General features: G+C 40.1%; 1 protein-coding gene across 3 annotated transcripts in view; it reads right to left on the bottom strand.

Annotated features, from left to right (window-relative positions):
• The window catches only part of Wapl (WAPL cohesin release factor), a 66,230-nt gene extending 46,797 nt beyond the window's left edge, over nucleotides 1–19,433 (bottom strand). The window contains exons 1-3 of one of the 3 annotated variants that reach the window (XM_029541388.1): nucleotides 18,888–19,433; nucleotides 15,588–15,883; nucleotides 233–1,285 (exon numbers count right to left, since the gene is read on the bottom strand). In XM_029541388.1, coding sequence (XP_029397248.1) covers nucleotides 233–1,285; nucleotides 15,588–15,861 — 1,327 coding nt within the window. In that variant the 5' untranslated portion in view covers nucleotides 15,862–15,883; nucleotides 18,888–19,433. Of the gene's footprint in view, nucleotides 1–232; nucleotides 1,286–15,362; nucleotides 15,884–18,887 lie in introns of all 3 variants that reach the window. The other 2 variants (XM_029541386.1, XM_029541387.1) reach the window with 2 other exon arrangements.
• Between the last annotated feature and the right edge of the window lie 1,727 nt (nucleotides 19,434–21,160).

Raw genomic sequence — 21,160 nt, 5'->3', positions numbered from 1 at the left:
ACATGTAATTTGGATTGGGTTTGGAACCCTGAACTCACATGCATATACCCACATGCAGGCACACACATCAACATATAATTAAAAATAAATTTTATTTTTATATATATATATATATATATATATATATATATATATATATATATATCTGAAACAGTATTAAGAGCCTACCCTTTAATTAAAGTCTGAAAAAATTTTATATATTAAATACACATATACATCTTTCAGTTCTTACCTGCATTGTTAGTACTAGACTGACTATCCTGGGAATTGTCGCTGCTTTCAGGAGGAGGCTGCTGGGAAGGTGATGGAGCTGTTTTAGTTCTTTTTTTGTCTTTCTTTCTTTCCACTTGACAGTCGTCGTCATCATCATCTTCACTTTCGCTGAGATCGTCAAAGCCAAAATACTTAATTTTGTAATTAGAACTTCCAGAACCCCCTTCATCACCTCCTGTCTCATCATGATCTTCAAAACCAAAAAATTCAAGTTTAACATCCTTTTTGGATTTAGTATTACTAGGTCGAAATCTAGTAGTGGTCTTGGAAGTTGCAATATCTGCCTTTTTTCTGAGCCGGCCAGCCTCTCCTAAATCTGCAGGAGTGGATGCGGTAAACTCATCCATACTCCGTTCCATAGTATCCTGGATGGTAACATTACAAACTGACAAGCAAGATGGATGTAAAACAGTGTAATCTCTAGTCCGTCCAACTGTTCCTCTAAAACTGGTCCCACAACTTACACTACCTTTCTTTGCCTGATTCAGGCCATCTTTACTTGATTCACTGTTTGCTTTGGCTAAGGACTGACTGGTGCCATCCATTAGCTTATCAAAATTTGATGCTCCCTGTGAGGATTTCGCTTTATTGGCCCTACAGTACGTCCTACAGTTGCTTGGCCTAAGAACACTTTGTATAATATCTTCTTCAAAGGTTTCACTTAGATTTTCCAATCCTCCAATCCGATTTTTTAAATCCTCGTCTTTCATCTCCAAAAGAGAATCGCTATCCAAACTTAAAATACAGTCTTCTGATCTGATATCTTCAAAATCATTATCCCATTCATATAAACCAGTTCTTACAGATCCTTTGACTGGACAACTTTCAGATGGAGACTCTGTTCTTTTTCCAGACTGGGAGTTCCAAGTATCATTTGTTTCTTTAGTTTCATCAGCTTTATATTCAGAAGCCACTGTGGTTTCTGCATTGGGTTTCTTAGTACTATCTTCAGCATTTTTGTGAAAGTGGTGACTATTTTTTTCATGTTCTTCACTAAAATTCTCCACTTTATCTATAAAAATGAAAATATGTCAGGTTAAAAACATAAATGTAATCAGTATGCAAATTAACAAATAGCAGGGCTATCTGAACAGTAGTATAAAATAATCTTGAAATAAAAAACAAAAAAGTATACACATTAGACTCTCCTACTGTCAGTAGGTACAGCTGCCATGTCTTCTAGTAGCCTGTCCTGGACACCCAAGCCTCTTAAAACTGTTATGTTGAACTCAGAAGAGATTCTACCATTAAGAAACTGAATCAACTGAGGATAATATTAGATGACATTTATGCTTTCAAGTAACAATGCTTAAATTTAGTAGCACTTAAACATATTTAACAATGAGTCACATGCCTTTAAGGGGCATCTGTACTTACCTGAAATAGGGCTGTTTATACAGTATGTTAATCTTGTCTAGAAACCCTGCCTGCCAGAAGCTTCTCTAGCTATTGCTGTATTTCTTCTAATCCTAAAAGCCACATAATTTCTTAACAGTGGATCTGGTATCTATGTAGTCTATAGTGCCTATTTATGAATATCAACAAGTACTGCAAACTTAAAATGACTATTTTATATGTGAGAATTTCATTTTTNTTCTTTCTTTCTTTCTTTCTTTCTTTCTTTCTTTCTTTCTTTCTTTCTTTCTATGTGGGTGTTCTCTCTCTCTCTCTCTCTCTCTCTCTCTCTCTCTCTGTGTGTGTGTGTGTGTGTGTGTGTGTGTGGTGCGTATACCCCCCCCCCTTTTTTTTTTTTTGGTTTTTGGAGACAGGGTTTCTCTGTGTAGCCCTGGCTGTCCCGGAACTCACTTTGTAGACCAGGTTAGCCTCGAACTCAGAAATCTACCTGCCTCTGCCTCCCGAGTGCTGGGATTAAAGGCGTGCGCCGCCACTACCATGCGTATACCACCCTTTTTGATACAGGATAGTTCACTGAACATGGAGCTTACCAACCAGCTAGCTTGGCTGGCTACAACGAGCCCCTGGTCTTGGGGGTCACAGACACACACCAACACTCCTATAATACTTATTTTAATTACTTAGTCGGGAGTTAGAGAGGTGTTTAAAGAGCTGCGCTCCTAGAGGCTATGGCTTGATCTCCAGCACCTATGTGGTAGCTGGCAATCATCTGTGGCACAGTCCCAGGGGATCCGACACATGGCTCTAATCTCTAAAGGCACTGTACATATGTGGAAATAAACACATGTTTTAAATTACTGACATTTGGGGATGGCGAAAAGGCTGAGGTTACGAGCTCATGATGCTCTTGCTGAGAACTCAAGTTCAGTTGCTATCATCTATTCTGGATGGCTCACAAACTCCTGTAACTCCAGTTCCAGGGGATCTGACACCTTCTTCTCACTTCTGTGGACAACGCATGCACATACCCACACAGAGACGCATGTACATGCTAATTTAAAATAGTGTTTTAAAATCGTATTTATTGATTGATCTATCTATCTATCTATCTATCTATCTATCTATCTATCTATCTATCTATCTAGGAGTGTGTGTACACATGTACTGTACCATGGAGCCAACTTGCTATTGTCACCCCTCTCCTTCCATCATGTGGGTTCTGTGGACTGAATTTAGTCCATCAGGGTTACAGTTGGTAGAAAGCACATTTACTTGCTAACCTATCTTTTTTTTTTTTTTTTTTTTGAGACAGGGTTTCTCTGTGCAGCCCTGGCTGTCCTGGAACTCACTCTGTAGACCAGGCTGGCCTTGAACTCAGAAATCTGCCTGCCTCTGCCTCCCAAGTGCTGAGATTAAAGGTGTGTGCTACCACTGCCCGGCTAAGTAATTACTTTTTTACCCTCCAAGTAAAGGGCAACAATATGACTCAAACTAATATCATGGATTCCCTGAACATTAATTAATGGATAAGCACTGGCAAATATTTACTCTATGCCAAACAGAAAATTGCCTCAAGAAAAATACATCTAAATCTAAGAAAAACTATTTACAAATCTTTTGTTTTGTTTTGAGATAGGGTCTCACTATGTAACTCTATCCTGAAACTCATGATATAGACCAGACTGGCCTCAAACTTACAAGAGATCTGCCTGCCTACACCTTCCAAGTGCTGAGATTAAAGTCATATGCCACAACACTCTCCTTACTTACAAGTCTTAACCAACACACTTTCAAATACAGCCAAAACAAATGTTTTATATGGATAAATTCACTATATAATTTTTGATGCTACTCAGTGAATTTAAATATAATTTAACTGTGTCACAGGCCTGTAATCTCAGCAAGAGGATACAAAGTTCATTACAATTCTGAGAAACTTAAGGCACTGATTCAAAAGAAAAAAAGAGGAGTGTACTAGTTAACTTTGGTTAGAGCACCTACCTAACATATCTAAGATGTAACTAAGTTATACTACCTCATGTTTATTTATTAGTGTATATATGGGTACACATGTGCCGTGATGCTGGGAACCACCTCTCTAACCCTCAACTCATTTTTATAGCTGTATAGTCTTCCACTGAGGGGACTTTGTGGGGGGTAGTTAATGGGGTTGTAGTATGTTTTCATTTTGAGAAAGGTTTTTCACTATGTAGCACTGACTGGCCTACAACTTGCTATAGATCATGCTGGCCCTAAAATCATATAGACCCACCTGCCTCTGCTAGAATTAAAGACATGCTACCATACACAGCTTATTTTTGTTTTCCTAGACAGGGTTCCCTTTTGAACCAAAGATGGCCTCAAACTAGTAATCTTTCTGCCTCATGTGCATAATACCAGGCTTCTACTATCTTTTTTTTTTTTTTTTTTTGGTTTTTCAAGACAGGGTTTCTCTGTGTATCCCTGGCTGTCCTGGAACTCACTTTGTAGACCAAGCTGGCCTCGAACTCAGAAATCTGCCTGCCTCTGCCTCCCAAGAGCTGGGATTAAAGGCGTGCACCACCATTGCCCGGCCAGGCTTCTACTCTTATTATCTCAAAAATGACTTTGTTTTAGGTGTAAACATTATTCTGATTTAAAAACAGATCTAAAGATAAACTTCATTATAGTTTACTATTTTACGTTTATTGCCCTCATTTCTCCTATGTGTGTTGTATTTGTGCATTTTAGAAGTGCCTTTCAGGTGATTTAAGTAGCAACTGCTGCTAGCTTGTCTTTGTAAACTTGTAAGAAGGAAGAGTGATAAGGAGTTCTGTAAGGAAATAGTTTCAGTATGCACCACTCAGTAAGGAAATAGTATACAGTAACAGCAAACAATCCACAAATTATATATAGCAAAAGCAAAAGTGAATTATTATTCTAATACTTTTTTTTTTTTTTTTGACACGGGGTTTCTCTGTATAGCTCTGGCTGTCCTGGAACNGAACTCACTTGGTAGACCAGGCTGGCCTCGAACTCAGAAATCCGCCTGCCTCTGCCTCCCGAGTGCTGGGATTAAAGGCCTGCGCCACCAGGCCCGGCTTCTAATACATTTTTTAAACTTCTAAAACAGTAGTTTTATGGAAAAGCTAATTTAATCAACTGAGTTCTACATAAGAAAAACTGACCAAGGACACATTTTACTGCTGTCTCCACAGCATTTTACTGTGTCCTATCCTCTATTACTTAACTTTCCAACAGCAACAAAAATCTTAACTTGCTTTTGAAAGGTTATCACCATCTTATCCAAAACTACAGATTACAGATTAGAATTGCTTTTTAACTGCCCTCCCACATCAAAACCCAGTTTCCTAACAGATAAACCCTTTTGTACAGAATATCCATTTACCAAAGGGGTTGGGGAGGGCAATATGATGGCTAGATTTTTGGTTTTTTTTTTTTATTTTATTCTTTCATATAATACATCTTGACTGCAGTTTTCTCTCCTTCCATTTCTCTCAGACCCTTCATCCTACATCTCCTTCCAGATTCACCCCACAAACCCAACACCTCCTCCTCCCGGGGTCATCAACCGAACAAGGCATACATAACACAATACAATAAAACCAGACACCAACCCTCACAAGGCTGGGCAAATCAACCAGGATTGTGAATTCAAAGTCAGCATGTTACAAAGATTCTGTCTCAACTCTCATATTCTCTAAGAGAAATTAAATGACCACTTTTACTTAACAAATTCTTAATTTTATACAGAAAGTCCTGTTTCTAAACAAATCATCCATCAGGAAAAGAGAATAGTTGCTGGGTATAGTGGCACCTGAAAGGTGAAGACAAAATGATTGGAAGTTTATAGTTATCCTTGGCAACATAACAAACTCCAGAGCCTTTCTGGGCTACGTGGGACCCTGTCTCATAAACCATAAGTAAACAAGTAAACAGAGCCAGAAAGAAAAATGAACAATCAAGGCATGAGGGAAAGGGTGCACCATCCTCCAGGAAACCTAGTGATCAGTTATCTGGAAGCTCTCCAAAACCTGTCCTTTATGATATTCATGATGGCTCTTCTGCCATAAGTAATCAACTTAGCCCTTGCCCCCTCTTCCCTTCCTTAAGAGGTTTCAGGTAGGAGTATCTCTGAAAGTCTCAACCCTCTAATCCTGATTGCATCTACCCAGTGAACACTATCCTAAAGTTCCTTAAAAACTGTCAGCCTTTTAGTTCATTACAAGATAATACTATATAAGATTCTAGGATCTTGAATTTTATGCTCAGAAACTGAACCAAATCCATTCTTTACAATATAACTGTACAGTATATACCTAAAAAGCTACAACACTTAACAATATACTGTCATTCTAGAGAGAGTTGTGGAAGCTGGCTGAGAAAAGGGCTAAGTAGGAAGATTCTAGCCAATACCATTATAAAACAAGGACAAGTAAAAGACAAGTAAAAATGTGTAAAAGGGTCGGGCGGTGGTGGCACACGTCTTTAATCCCAGCACTTGGGAGGCAGAGGCAGGCGGATTTCTAAGTTCAAGTCCAGTCTGGTCTATAAAGTGAGTTCCAGGACAGCCAGGGCTACACAGAGAAACCCTGTCTCGAAAAAACAAAACAAACAAACAAAAAAAATGTGTAAAAGATACTATATATTCTAAAGTGAAAACAATCCAACATTCAAACAACAACAACAACAACAACAAGTTGCTACTCTTCTACCTTTACCTAGCTAGGTACAAAGTTTGAGAGGAGAAGAATGATACCAAGTTTGGGAAAAAGGGTGCATACTATTAGCAAGAAATGTGGCAATATCAATTGTTTTTTAAGCTGTATACATCCAGGGCTAGAAAGATGGCCCAGCATAGGAGCACTTGCTGCTCTTCCCAAGAACCCAAATTCTAACCCCAACATAAATCAGGTGACTCAAAACCACCTGTAATTTCAACTGCAAGGGGTCCTATGCTTTTGTCCTCCTTGACACTTGTACTTACATGCACATACCCAAACCCAAATGCAGACACACATGCCTACATATAATTTAAAGCAATAAAAATAAAACTTTAAAACAAATATGCCCTTCCAAAATTACTTTAAGAAATAATTCCTACCACTATACTAACACAGGTGACATGGTACTCAAAAACTTAGAAAGATGTTCAATGCAACATCTACTCGAAACAAGAAAACAAAAGCAAGGCAGTTTAAGTACACCTACACAATGGGAAACTATGAGCCTGCTAAAAAGAACACAGTGTATCTATCTACAAATACTGAGCAATGCACATCCTAAAATTATCTTTTAATGTACTAAAATGTAGTACTTTAATGTACTAAAAGCATGATACATATACACATACATTCCAGTATTTTATATCTTTTATATATTTTATTTTATATCTTAAAGTGTGTATCTTTTGAAACAAGACCTCACTGTGTAACCAAGACTGCCCAGGAACTATGTAACCTGGACTAATTTCAAATTAGAGATTGCCCTGCCTTGCTGTCCTAAATGCTAGTATTATAATCATGCTACTACACGCAGCACATATTTAGGTTTTTAGGGTCATACACAGTATATAAGCTAAGGTTAGGGGTATAGTTCAACGACAGAATGCACATTCCCATACTCAAGGTCTTGGTTTCTAGCTCCAAAAAAGAAATAGAAAGTATTCATGAAATCTGAAGGAAAACAACTTTTCACTGTCGAAAGAACATGTGGATATTAACCACAAGTACCTAAAAAGCCAGAGAATAAACTATTATTTGTGAACCAGGAGCTGGGGATATAACTTGGTTGATAGACAGCTTACCTAGCACATATCAAGCTCTTGGTTCAAGTTCAAGCACGGAATCAATACAGGCAGAATGGTACCTGAGTGTAATGTTAGTGCTGCGGATGGGGATAGAAAGATAAGAAACTCAAGGTCATTTTCTGTTTTAGAAGGACTCTGAGGTCACCCCTGGTAAGAGACTGTTTTCAAAAAATTAAAAAAGCTCCCAATTTCCTCAATCGACTTTACATCAAAATTTGAAAGGTAAAGCATCTTCTTTCAACTGCCATATGAAATACTCTAATGAAACACAAGATTGTATGTCATTTTAAAGATAATATAGTAAATAAATGAGGATTAGGGATGTAACTCAATGTACAGTGCGTAACTACAGGCTCTAGGTAGACAAACCAAAAGCCATTTCAAAAATACTTCATCTCTATAATCCAGCACTTGAGAGCTGGAATTACATATAAAATTTATTATCATCATTATTATTGTTGTTGTTGTTGTTATCACCATCATTATAATCACCAGCAGCAGCAGCAGCAGCAGCGCCAACACAACCAGTAGCAGGCCTACTACACAGAATGGCTAAAATTAGACCAACTTCCTATCATTTCAATCAACAAAACAGTCCTTATCTTTAGGCTTACACAGGGAGGGAGCTGCTGTCCCTGAAACAACATAATTAGATCCTCAACAGAAAGATTCAACTCCTTATAAACAGGCTTCTTCAACTCCTAATCCATTTGAGTCGGGGTAATAATAGCTTCACATTGAAGAACCAAGGTTGGGGCCTCATCTCCTGTGATTTTCCTATATCCCTCCTGTACCTTTGTAAATAAACCCTTCTCATATTATCTAACTTGGGCATGCCATCTGTTTCCAGCTGTCCCAGTTCTTCTCTTTAAAACATGTACACTTACATATGTGAATTTTCTCAATCCTCAGGCCATTAAAACCATTCTGTGAAACTTCATTTAGCTAACTTTTTTTTTTTTTTTTTTTTTTGGCTTTTTTGGTTTCTCTTGTAGCCCTGGCTGTCCTGGAACTTACTCTATAGACCAGGCTGGCCTTGAACTCAGAAATTTGCCTGCCTCTGCCTCCCAAGTGCTGGGATTAATGGTATACGCCACCACCGCCCAGCTAGTTAACTTTTATATCAACAATCCAATTCAATTCAATTCAGTTGAGCCTTCAATAACTCTGGCTGTTTCATATTATCTTCTTTTTTAGTTTTTTCTTCTTTTCTCCACCCTATAAGTATAGGAAATTTTTTCACAGTTCAATTCAAATATTTAATGACTTCATATTCAAATATTTTTATACTTAGTCTCACATGTATTATTTCAAATCAATGCTGCTTATTTAAGCTCCATCCTTGATCTCCCTCTCAAAAACCGGGTGTGGTTGTTCATGGTTCTCAGTCTAAGGGAATAGAATATGTATGGGGAAGGGGGGTACAACTGTCCTGTGAAGTACTATAATAATAAATTTCATTGTGCTAAAAGTAGTTATCCATGACCAGCACAAGTCAATGGTACACCTCCTAAAAAGCATACAGGAGGACAGTAATGTTTACAATTTCATTAAGTACCACAAAGTGGGTATTCTCTTGAATGTGAGGGAAAACTTGCTAATGGCCTCCTGCACTCCTGTCCGACCTTTGAGAACAACCTTGGCTTTCCTTGGGGGGCTGGGAGGAATGGTGGCAGAGACAAGAAATAAAAGGATTATGGCACCTGCTATAATCCTTTCTACTTGGGAGATAGAGGCAGGAGGATCATTTTCAGGTATGTCTTCAATATGAGGATAACCTGTACTAACCTCGAGACAGAAATAGAGAGAGATCAAAATCTACTTAGTAAATAAAGGCTGCTGGGGATGTGGCAGGATGTAGAGGGCCCTGAATACAATCTCCAGCAACTGCGAAAACAAACAAAAATCTACCACAAAATTTACATACTGTTGTTTGTATACAGCACACACACAAAAAAAGGCATTTATTAACTATATAAATAAGATCCATTTTATTCAGTAAGTATTAAAAACTCTGGCCTTATTTTGCCAAAAAAATAAAAATAAAAATAGGAGCTGGAGACACTCAGGAGGCAGAGGCAGGTGGATTTCTGAGTTCGAGGCCAGCCTGGTCTACTAAGTGAGTTCCAGGACAGCCAGGACTACACAGAAAAACCCTGTCTCGAAAAACAAAACAACAACAACAAAAAAAAGGGAGCTGGAGAAATGGCCCAGTAGTTAGGAACACCGGATGTTCCTCTAGAGGACCCAGGCTCAATTCTCAGCACTCACATGGTAGTTTACAACTGTCTTTAACTGCAGTTCCAGGGCATCCGTGGCACCAGGCAAACACATGGTGCACATGTATATGCCAGGCAAAATACCCATACAAATAAATAAGTTGGGCGTGGTGGTGCATGCCTTTAATCCCAGCTCTTGGGAGGCAGAGGCAGGTGGACTTCTGGCTCGAGGCCAGCCTGGTCTACAAAGTGAGTTCCAGGACAGCCAGAGCTGTACAGAGAAACCCTGCCTCAAAAAAAAAACCCACACCCAGTGCTATATGCATTCTTAACCCCTGAACCACCTTTTCAGCTCACTTTAAAACTGTCAAAAGTAGAACTATTCATTCCCCTTTTCTGAAAAACACCTTTGGTTCTAAAATCAAATCTCAGAATGTCCCGATAATACCCCCCAGCAAGCTCACACACTCAATACAGCTTTAAGCAAACGAAAAAAATTTATTGGCTATGAAACCAGCCATGCAAATTAAGAGCCTATGCTATGGTTATCTCAGTATTTGGCAGGATATGTAGACTGAATTCCAGCTGGCTGGCATAGAAAGTGTGCCAAGCAGAAATTTAAGTCTCTACATAATTTTTTTCAAGAGTCCACATTAACAAAGAGGAGAAACAGAAGTAACCCCACATAAAAGGCAAAAGCAACCTTTTAAAAAAGTATCTTTGGGGTAAGCAGATGGTTCAGAGGTACTGGTTACTCTTCCAGAAGCCCCAACACCCACAATCAACTGTAACTCCAATTCCGGGGGATCCAACACCCTATTCTGGCCTCTACAGACACTGCACACATATGGTACCATAGGCTTTTTCTTCAAGACAGGATTTCTTTGTGTAGCTTTGGCTGTCGTGGAGCTCAATCAGACCAGGCTGGCCTTGAACTCAAAAATCCACCTGCCTTTGCCTCCCAAGTGCTGAGATTAAAGGTGCACACCACCACCACCCAGTATAAGTAATAAATAATGTTTTAATGCACAGTCACTCCCAGATTCCAAACTTGAATACTAGCAGGAATTGGTAGTATAGTGCCTGCTAGCATATAAAAGGCTCTGGTTCAATAACCAACAACAAAACACCCAGGTATGGTGGAGAATGCCTTTAATCTTCACATTCACTAAGTGGGGGCTGGAGATCAGAAGTTCAAGGTCATCCTTGTTCACACAGTGTCCACAAGACCAGTCTAGGATATACAAGATCCTGTTTCAACAAAACAATGCCCTCCAGTGGGTAAGATGAGTTAGCTTGTTAAAGTGCTTGTCATACAAGCCTGACAGTGAATACATTTGCTGGAATACATGGCAGAAAGACGGAAGTGACTCCAAAATAATGTACTCTAACTTCCATATTCCAATCATGCTCATGTGTACACACAAACATAAATTTATTTTAAAAATGGGGGAGTCTGGAAAGGTGAATGTTACTCTCCCAGAGGACCTGAGATCAGTTCCCAGTATCCATGTCAGATAGCTCAACTGCCTATAACTCAAGCTCCAAAGGATCCAATGCCTCTGGCACCTGCACTCATGTGCATATAACAACACAGACACACACATAAGCATAATTAAAGATAAATCTTAAGCCAGGCATGGATGTGCTTCCTTTAACCCCAACACTCAGAAGGCAGAGGCCAAATCCTAGTCTACGCAGTGACTACCAGAACAACCAGGGCTATATAGTGAAACTGTGTCTTTTAAAAATAATAACAAAACATAGAAGATCAAGTAAAATGATTCATAATAGACTATTGATACCTTAAAAAGATGAACTCTAGCTCCTGCTCAGTCATTTTAGTGCCACACCTGTCTAAGAATTGACTAAGAACTGAAGTTGGGCAGTGGTGGCACATGCCTTTAATCTCAGCACTTGGGAGGCAGAGGCAGGCAGATTTCTGAGTTCGAGGCCAGCCTGGTCTACAGAATGAGTTTCAGGATAGCCAGGGTTACACAGAGAAACCCTGTCTCGAATAAAAACAAAAAACAAAAACAAAAAGCAACTGCAATCAGAATGTTTTGTTTATAAAATTAAATAAGAATGTGCAGATAAAACCAGAACTACTAAATTTACTTAAAAATACATACATACATGATGGAAGGTAGGAAGATTAGTATGTAGAAAAGATGACACACAATTTGCCATACACTAAGTGGGTATTCAATGGTAGATGATTAACTAGTATGCATAAAGCCCTAGGTTCAATCCACAGTACCACATGTTGCAGGAATTTCTAACCCCAATAAGCCCATATTAAAAAAAAAAAAAAAACAATCCAATTAATTATTATAATTATAAGCTATAAGCCTAGATTGGGCAGATCTAACATTATACTAACTTATTCCCTTTGCTACGTGTGCTTTCTCCTGGCCATGTGGTTCTGGTCCATCATGGCTTCTTCCCTTCTCTTCTTCAGTTCTCCTTCCCTGCCACTGCCCAATCACAGGCTCTGGCCTTTAGTGACCAGTTAAAATGGGGATAAGGTTCAGGAGAGATCACACTGCTCCTGGGAGCAACCTCTTCTGAGGAAGTAGAATTATCAGAATACAAGTAGCATCATGACAACCCACAACTTTCATAAGGAGAGAAAAGATGTCCTGCCATATATCAACTATTGAATACCCAAGGTTCTTTCACTATTTTTCTGAAAATGGAAAATGTGGGGTCTTGTTTTGAGTACTTTAACAACTCAACCTTTCCCTAGAGTTCTTAAGACATAGTTTGTAGTACTTTCTACTCTTTTCCTTATCTACTAAGCATCTACTTACAAAATGGCAACCGTTGATTTTTTTAAAACTTATTATTACAGTTAATCATTTATTTATGTGAGTATGCACACATGTGGGGACACACAAGTCCTGGTACACTCTGAGTGTACAGAGGTCCAAAGACAACCTGCAGGAGTCCATTCTCTCCTACTATGTGGTTCCCAGAGATGGAAACTCAGGCTTTTCCGCTTTACCCACTAGATTAGATTACTAGTCAAACCACTCTGTTTTATCATGACTTCATTTTGAATTTCCTCTCCAAATTAACCATCATTTTCTTTAAAGTACTACCCATTAAGAATTGTATATCGGGGCTGGTGAGATGGCTCAGTGGGTAAGAGCACCCGACTGCTCTTCCGAAGGTCCGGAGTTCAAATCCCAGCAACCACATGGTGGCTCATAACTATCCATAATAACAAGATCTGACGCCCTCTTCTGGAGTGTCTGAAGACAGCTACAGTGTACACACATATAATAAATAAATAAATCTTTAAAAAAAAAAATTGTAATATCATCAAAAAAGACATAACTATACAGAGGAAAAGATGTACTTAATGTGTACTATTAGAAAAAAATGGTAAAACTCTTTTAAGCTTGGATAAGCTTTTCTCATTGGTGTGAAATAATTCCTCAGCAGAAACCAGCAATTGAACAAATATGTCACTGAAAAGATACTATGGAACTTAAACCTGCACACTTTGAACAAGTATATCTACATACTTTGAACAAGTTGTTGATAAAACTTTTAATAGTTTTCTGAGTAAAATTAAGGACACTGACAATATGACAAAAATGCATAAAAGAAAGAAAGAAAGAAAGAAAGAAAGAAAGAAAGAAAGAAAGAAAGAAAGAAAATCAAGAAATCCCAAAAGTTTAGATGAAAGGCAATGAAAAGAAAATCTAAAAAGCCCCAAAGCATTCTCTATTACAGAACCAACTTATAAATACATGAACTCATACATGGCTTATAAAAATAACTGATTTATACACATTTAGAATAGGCTAACAGTATTACAAAAATTAAAGACACTTCAAGTTTGCTTCCTACCCTATAGGAGTTGCCAGAGTTTGCATCTTCAGAAAGTCAATGAAAAAGGGAAAATAAACAAACAAACTCATTCTGCAGTATTATCCCCATACTCCCTTGTCCTCCAGGACAAATTTAACAACCTGCCAACTACACGCCTCTAATCCCAGCACTCAGGAGGCAGAGGCAGGTGGATTTCTGAGTTCGAAGCCAGCCTGGTCTACAGAGTAGGACAGCCAGGGCTATACAGAGAAACCCTGTCTTGAAAAACCAAGAAAAAAAACAAACAAACAAACAAAAAAAACAACAACAACAAAAAAAACAACAACAACAAAAAAGAACCAGCAATTAAAATACTACTCAATTCAAACTGTAGGCTCAACAACATCTTAGCAATCAATAAATCTCATTCAGTGGTTAAGTGCACTGGTTGCTCTTGCAGAGAGGACCTGGTCCAATTCCCAGAACCCATATTGTAGTTCCAACTGTCTATAACTCCAGTTCCGGGAGAATCAGATGCCCTCTTCCAGCCTTGGTGGTCAGCAAGCATGCATATGGTATATATACATAAATGCACGCAGAACTCATATAAAATAATAAACCTAAAAGTAATTAAAAGAAAAAAACCTCATTCCAATTTTGCCACTAGCTGATCTTAGAAAGTCACATAATCTCTGCAAACTTTACAAAGTGAGGAGAGTTGAGTAAATTCAGTTGAGCTCAGAAATTATATCTGTATGATAAATTTTAGAAGCTGATTTGGAAACAATTTTAGGCTTCTTTTGACTTGTTTTCTTATGAAAATCTAAGCTTAACTTAAGAACAATGCTTTAGGAGAAATATGAACAAGGCAATAACCAAATGAGTACTAGCCCAGAGGATCAAGGGAATGACAACAAGTTAGCTCACTCTCACCCAAAGGTGAGAAAAGTAAAAAAAAAAAAGCTCAGCGTTTTTTAGCAAGCTATGCAAGTCACACTCCATTATATTACTTGATCTATCTTACATTAAGACTACAACAAATTCCCCATAGATAGCCAACCAATTTACAGTATTATAAAAACATTATCCAATAAATACAAGGTATAAAAAACTGTCCCCCAAATATACCAAGTAATAAGTTTCTAAGATGTTGTTTGAATTAAAATTTAAATCTGATTGAGCTCTTTAAAGTTTTAAACTCTTTTACAAGGGAACTAAAAAAAAAATTCAGCAGGTAAGAGCACTGGCTTCTCTTCTAAAGGACCCAGGTTCAGTTCCCAGTACCCACATGGTGTCTAACTCCAGTAGCTCCTAGCTTCTAAAGGCACCAGACATGCACAGCACACAAACATGTATGCAGGCAACATACACACACACACACACACACACACATACACACAAAACAAACATCAATATCCTCTACTAATCATAAATGCAGGGAGAAAAAACAAGTGGTAAACATACACACACACACTTTTTTGGGGAAGGGAGTGGGGTGGGGCTGTTTAAGACAGGGCTTCTCTGTTTAACAGCCCTAGCTGTCCAGGAGTCATTTTGCAGACCAGGTTGGCCTCCAACTCACAGAGATCCACCTGCCTCTGCCTCCTAAGAGCTGGAATTAAAAGCAAGCACTACAATGCCCATCAAGCACTCGCACCTTTTAAGGTGCTAATAAGAAGGCTCAGTAGGGTGCTCGCAATGCAAATCTGGCAACCTGCATTTATTTATCTCTAGGACCCACAGAAACATGGAGAGAAACAACTATACAAAGTTGTCCCTTTTTTTCCAAACACAGCATGCACACAAGTAATGAATTAGAATTTCATTATCACAAAAGTAGCTTTAAAAAGGCTTTCTTGGCTTGTAAGAACATCAAAACTTACCTGAAGTTATCAACTTAGTGCAACTACTTTTGTTTGCATTGTCTTCTGGAATTCTACTTGTGCTCTTCTCTTTCCCAATTAAAGTATCCTCCATAAGTAAGCATCTATCGGAAGCAAAACTGTCTTCACCCACCACATGACTAAATTTGCTATTAGCTTCAAGTACAGAAGTGACTTCTTCCAGCTGAGCAGCCTCACTAGATTCTGAGTAAGATGAACCCTTACCCTGGGCTAAATTTTTTGAAGAAACAGGTAGAGACTCATCATCACTATCAAAACCAAATGGATCTCCAGTATCTTCTTCTTCTACTTTAGGTTTCTTCGGAATTTCTTGAATATCTGGTTTGAAATTGGGCCTCTTCTGCCCTAATTTAGCCATAAATGTGGTCTCTCCCCATTTTGTACTAAGAGTAGTCCGTTTGTTGGAAAAAACTTCATCAAATTTTGAACTGCCATTTCCTCCTTTCCTACTGTAAGTTTTTCCAAATCTGGATGTCATTTTGACACCTGTTTCATATTCCCTGTGGAAAGAAATTTAAGAAAATATAATCAGCAAAGTTTTAACAAGTTTTAAGCACTCTATAAAAATAAGACCCTGGGACTTCCTTATAGTTTTCAACATTCAGCACACAAACTTTTAAACTAGTCTGAATAGGTGAGCTGAAGAGGTTCATTTTCCATCCTTTACTTCCATACATCAGGTTTGGTGGTGTTTTGGTTTGTTTTTACAATAAGGACATATTCATATGAAACTTACAAAGTTTAAAAAAAAAAAAAAAGGTTTACTACTAACCAACTCATAATGCAATACCTACAAATTAAAATACCTATAACTTAAAACATGCAATTCCATATCCTCATACACAACTTAATCAGAATAGTGTAAACGGCCAAAACCAAAATCTTTAGCCACAACATATTGAGTTTTCCGGGATCTAAACAATGTCAGTTGATCAAACTTAGTTCTTTGAATTTTTACAGCTCTTCATAAAGGGTTAGAAAAACTTATTTTCTCATATAGTACAATCTGTAGCTTCTACTCAAGCTTAAAGATTCTGATTCTTAGACTAAAGTGATTTTAACTGACTTTAAAAAGCTCCTTCAGCCGGGCAGAGGTGGCACATGCCTGTCATCCCAGCACTTGGGAGGCAGAGGCAGGCGGATTTCTGAGTTCAAGGCCAGCCTGGTCTACACTGTGAGTTCCAGGACAGCCAGGACTACACAGAGAAACCCTGTCTCAAAAAAAAAAAAAAAAAAAAGCAAGCTCCTTCAATGGTCATCTCCCGAAACTCAAGAAACCATTCTTCTACTTCCTGTATCTCATTGCTGAGTGAAGTTGGAGAACTCCATTTTACAAAGGTACACGATTTATTATTATAAAATAGAAATATATAACCTTGATTTTCCTCTTCAATTTAAAAACCCATTTACCGCCGGGTGGGGTGGCTCACGCCTTTAATCCCAGCACTTGGGAGGCAGAGGCAGAGGCAGGCGAATTTCTGAGTTCGAGGCCAGCCTGGTCTACAGACTTTCAGGACAGCCAAGGCTACACAGAGAAACCCTGTCTCGAAAAACCAAAAAAAAAAAAAAAAAAAAAAAACCATTTACCTGATTTACCTAAAAAATATATTGGAAAAAAATTACCAAGAAAAGTAAAAAAAAAAAAAAAAAAAAATCAAACATTTTAAAAATATAAGGTATAGTGCTTTTACAGCACAATCAATCAATCATCCATTTCTTAACACTTTGGCCTTCTGCAGTTTAAATATCAATTTATCAATTCTGGGGAGAAAGTAAGCAATTACTTAAGGGCTTGAAAAATCTTCATTACTTGGAAATTTACAATAATATTTAACATATATTTTCAAATATTTTCGAGCTACAGTTTTAGTATTTTATTAAGTTCTTACAACTTAACGAATCACTATCCAATTTAGTTCAGCAAATATTCAAAAGACAACTCACCACCACCCTAATGTTTGAAAGGAAAACAACTCTGATCAGACAAAATAATAATTTAGTCATCGTACACATCTGTGCTAAAAGAAATTTTAGCTTTCCTCAGAGAGTTTCCATTTTGTAGTTCTGAACTCTAACAAGCTTCATTGTCTTTCTTGTTAAGTATAGCCTATTAAACAAAACCAAGTGTAATTGGGCAGCTGCCAAAGGCAGGAAAATAAAGTCATTTCTTTAAGCTGACTACAGACATGCAGACCTACACACATATATACATTCCAACAAAGCTGGAATGGTTTGGGCACAAATACATGGCAATCATCTAAAAATGCTGACTAAAGCCAAAAAAAAAAAAAAAAAAAATCTAGACTTGATCTTCTTTATGACAACATACTGAAAAACTCACGGTAAAAACAGTTCTAAAACCACAAAGCATTCACTGTGCAAGATTAAGGTCTGCAAATGAATATATGATACTGAGTTAAATGATAAGACAACTATATTTTTAAAAGATCATGTCTCAGAAATATACACTGATGGATTAACATCATTAAATACTGATGAAATATCAGTGATTTTTTTTTTTAATATTAAGGAACGGGGAGCGTACAGATAAGAAAATATGGTTAAGTTACTATCTACTGAATCCAGGAGATATGAGTACAAGAGTTCATTATGAGATTGCTTTTACTGTTTTCCACAACGTCCATTAAAAAAAGTCAGCAGACTACTGCGATGGCATTACCTAAGCATAACATATGTACAAATTCAGCATATATATTTGGCATGACGTTTTACGCACATTTCAGACACACTATCTTGTTCAGGCTTCAAATTTCACCAACAGTCCTAACCAAAAAGGAAATGAAGGTTCACAACTAAGTGTTTTCGATTTGGGAGGGTCTTCGCCTCATCCCAAAGCCCAGCGGACTTTTGATGGAAGTGCACTGGGATTTAAATTAGGGAAAGGGTATACACAACAACCAACCAACCTCCTTACACTGAAGCTGTAAAGAAACCTAGCCACTTCCAGGAAAGGCACCCAAGGTAATGCTTTGGGGGGGGCTTCAATTAAGAGAGGAAAGTGGAATGGGCTAATAGAGGCAAACAGAAACCCTCACCTGCGGCTGCGAGTGCGCCCGGAGGCAGGAGCCGAGACACCCCTCGGGCTGGACACTCACGCAACTTTTCTCCTCCCAACCCCCACCGCCTAGGAAAGGGATGTCGCTTCGGACGCCCCGGAAGCTTCTGCTCCCGAGTCCCCGAAGCAAGGCCTCGGTGACGGCTAGAGGCGGAGGAGACGACGGGGAAAAAAGAATTCGGGACTCAAACCCACCGGACCGGGTTTGGAAGAGAGAAGAAGTCCGATCAAGTAGCCGCCCGGAGAAGAACTCAAAAGGCAAAAAATAAATAAATAAATAAGAGGTGGGAAGGGAAAGAGTTTCTTGAGATCCTCCGGTGCCCAACTTCCTTAGAAGCCAGGTGAGCGACGAGCCTCGCGCCGCCCCTGCCGCCTCCACCCGGCCCAACTCACCCCGGGCCTAGGCAGCCGCCCGAGACCTCACTTACCCTCGGCGCCTGGCGGGTGCTTTGGCCTCGGGCCGCCTCCGCCTCTCCCGCTCCCAACGGCCCGCGGGCGGGCGCGGGAGCCCCGCGCGCCGAGACCGGTGCCGACCGGTGCCACCGAGAGAGGCGAGGGGCTCTGCTGCCGTCACAGTCCGCGGCTCCGCTTCGGTAAATAGGAAGCTCGGGCGACAGGGGGGGTGGGGGGTGAGCGGCGGCCCCGCAACTTCCCTCCCCACCTCAGGCGCGCCGGCCGGGCAGGGCCTAGGCCTCCCTGGCGGGCCGCCGCCGGTGCCGAGCCCGCTACGTGCCCCCGCTGGGCCGCCGCCGCCTTCTGCGCCGCCGCCTCCGCCGGTGAATGGTCAGCGCTGGAGTTTGAACAGGGCCCTGAACCATCTCAACGCCATTTGCGCTCCCGGCCCCCCACCTCCTTCCTCCAACAGCCGCTCGCTCCGTCACTCCGCTTCCCACAGGCCCCGCGCGGCCGCCCGACCCCGCAGCCAATCGTACGGCCGCTTACTCAAACCGCCGCGCAGGCGCCGCGCCCCGCACGCGCCGGCTACCACCATTGGTCGGGCCGCGAGGCCCGACGGGAGTTGTAGTTCTCTTCTTCCGCGAGGTCCTGGTGTCTGAAAGCCCGGTCCCGGAGCTGGCGAACGGTATGGGTTCTGGCTGCGGGCCTGCTGGACTTCACCGACTCCGGAGCCAGCTCCAGTTCCTAGCCACGCGACGAGACGCAGGTGCAGCGCGGGAAGGCTCGCGGCACAGTGCAGGCAGCTGTGTCAATCGTTTCCCCTCCAGGGACCCTCCGGTGTCTAGGGACAGAGACTTGTGCAGCTGCGCCGAGCCGGCTGGGCCACCGCCCGGACCTTGGAGGCGGGGAACTTGGGGCCGCCTTTGACCTGGTCGGACAGTGCGAGAGAGCCAACGCAGGTAAACGAGCAGCGAAACCTGGAGCAGTCGGGTGCGGGTCTCCTCGCAGCCGGGATCCGCTTCAGCAGGGCACTTCATCCTCTCTCCTTACTTGTCAGTCCCCACTACGGAGTTCTGTCCCCTACCTGTTAACAGTGACAACCCACCCCACCCCACCCCACCCCACCCCCGCTCCTCGAGTATTTTATGTAACTAAGGAATTATCGTCATCTTTATTGAACGTGCTTACGATAATGTGACTTTACATTAAAAAAAAAAAAAAGCACAGTAAAGTATTGATAGGTAAAATGATCCGATGCGTTTATTTTGTTTTAGACTAAGCCTCTGAAAACTGGGAAAGAAGGGAATAAATTAACTGAGGGTGTTCTTCGATGTTGGAGCTGTGGGATATGTACATATATGCTATCATACCAGTGTTTATGTCTCAAATTGATCACAATAAAGTTTTGGTTTTGGCGAGACGGATTGTTTGTTTTGGTTTTGGATTTCAACTAACTAGTTCGGGACAAGAAGGTAGTGAATGATGGACGGAAGTATTTTACGTTTTCTTCTGCAGAGACTTTTTTCATGTCAGTGAATCACTTGACTGAGAAACTTGGAGAGGTTTTATTTTAAGCCTTCAACGAGAAAATGGCTTTCTAAACACTGTACAGTCAGTTTCCCATAGAAGTGAGTGGTCAGTCATTGGTCTCGCAGCTAATGGAGACTCAACTGAGAAATTAGAAAACTACTAATTGCTTTTAGTGAAAAGACAACCTCTGATGCCAGATTTGCTTTTAAAGTCTCCTCAAATTTCAAGCTCCCTCCACTGTAGTCAATGGATTTTTTCCTCCAAAGAAAACCCTAAAGAGGAAAAATTAAAAACTTCAGGCTGGGAGGATAAGTTAGTAGTAGAGTTTTCTCCAGCATGCCCTTGGTTAGATGCCCTTGGCCCTCCCTTCTGCCACCCTCTTAAAAACAAAGAACTTGGAGCCCTTCTCAATAGGAATTTAAGGTGGATTTTCAACACTTGAATTGTTTTCCTTTGCATGCTTAGTTCATAACTTACACTCTTGCATTTGCAGTTTCCCTAATATTGTCCAACTGACTTCACAGTAAGCCATCTGCCCCTTAACTTATGCTAAGGAACCAGTCTTGCACTATATATGGTACACATATGTATGACTTACTTTGGGTCAATTTTGTCTTTTTAACCAGCAGCTTGGGATATTGTTTTATCATTTGTTTGAAGATGGCAGGCAGAGGCGCAGTCTGCACTTAGGTTAATTATTTAGATGACATGGTGGTGGGTGCTAATTAGAGGGTAATTATCATCAGAGGCAAAAGGTAAGATCAAAAAGCCAAAA

Source organism: Mus pahari, chromosome 8 (assembly GCF_900095145.1).
Source record: "Mus pahari chromosome 8, PAHARI_EIJ_v1.1, whole genome shotgun sequence".
NCBI lineage: Eukaryota > Metazoa > Chordata > Mammalia > Rodentia > Muridae > Mus > Mus pahari.
Note: the sequence above shows the minus strand (reverse complement) of the source record. Positions and strands in the feature narration are given on the sequence as shown.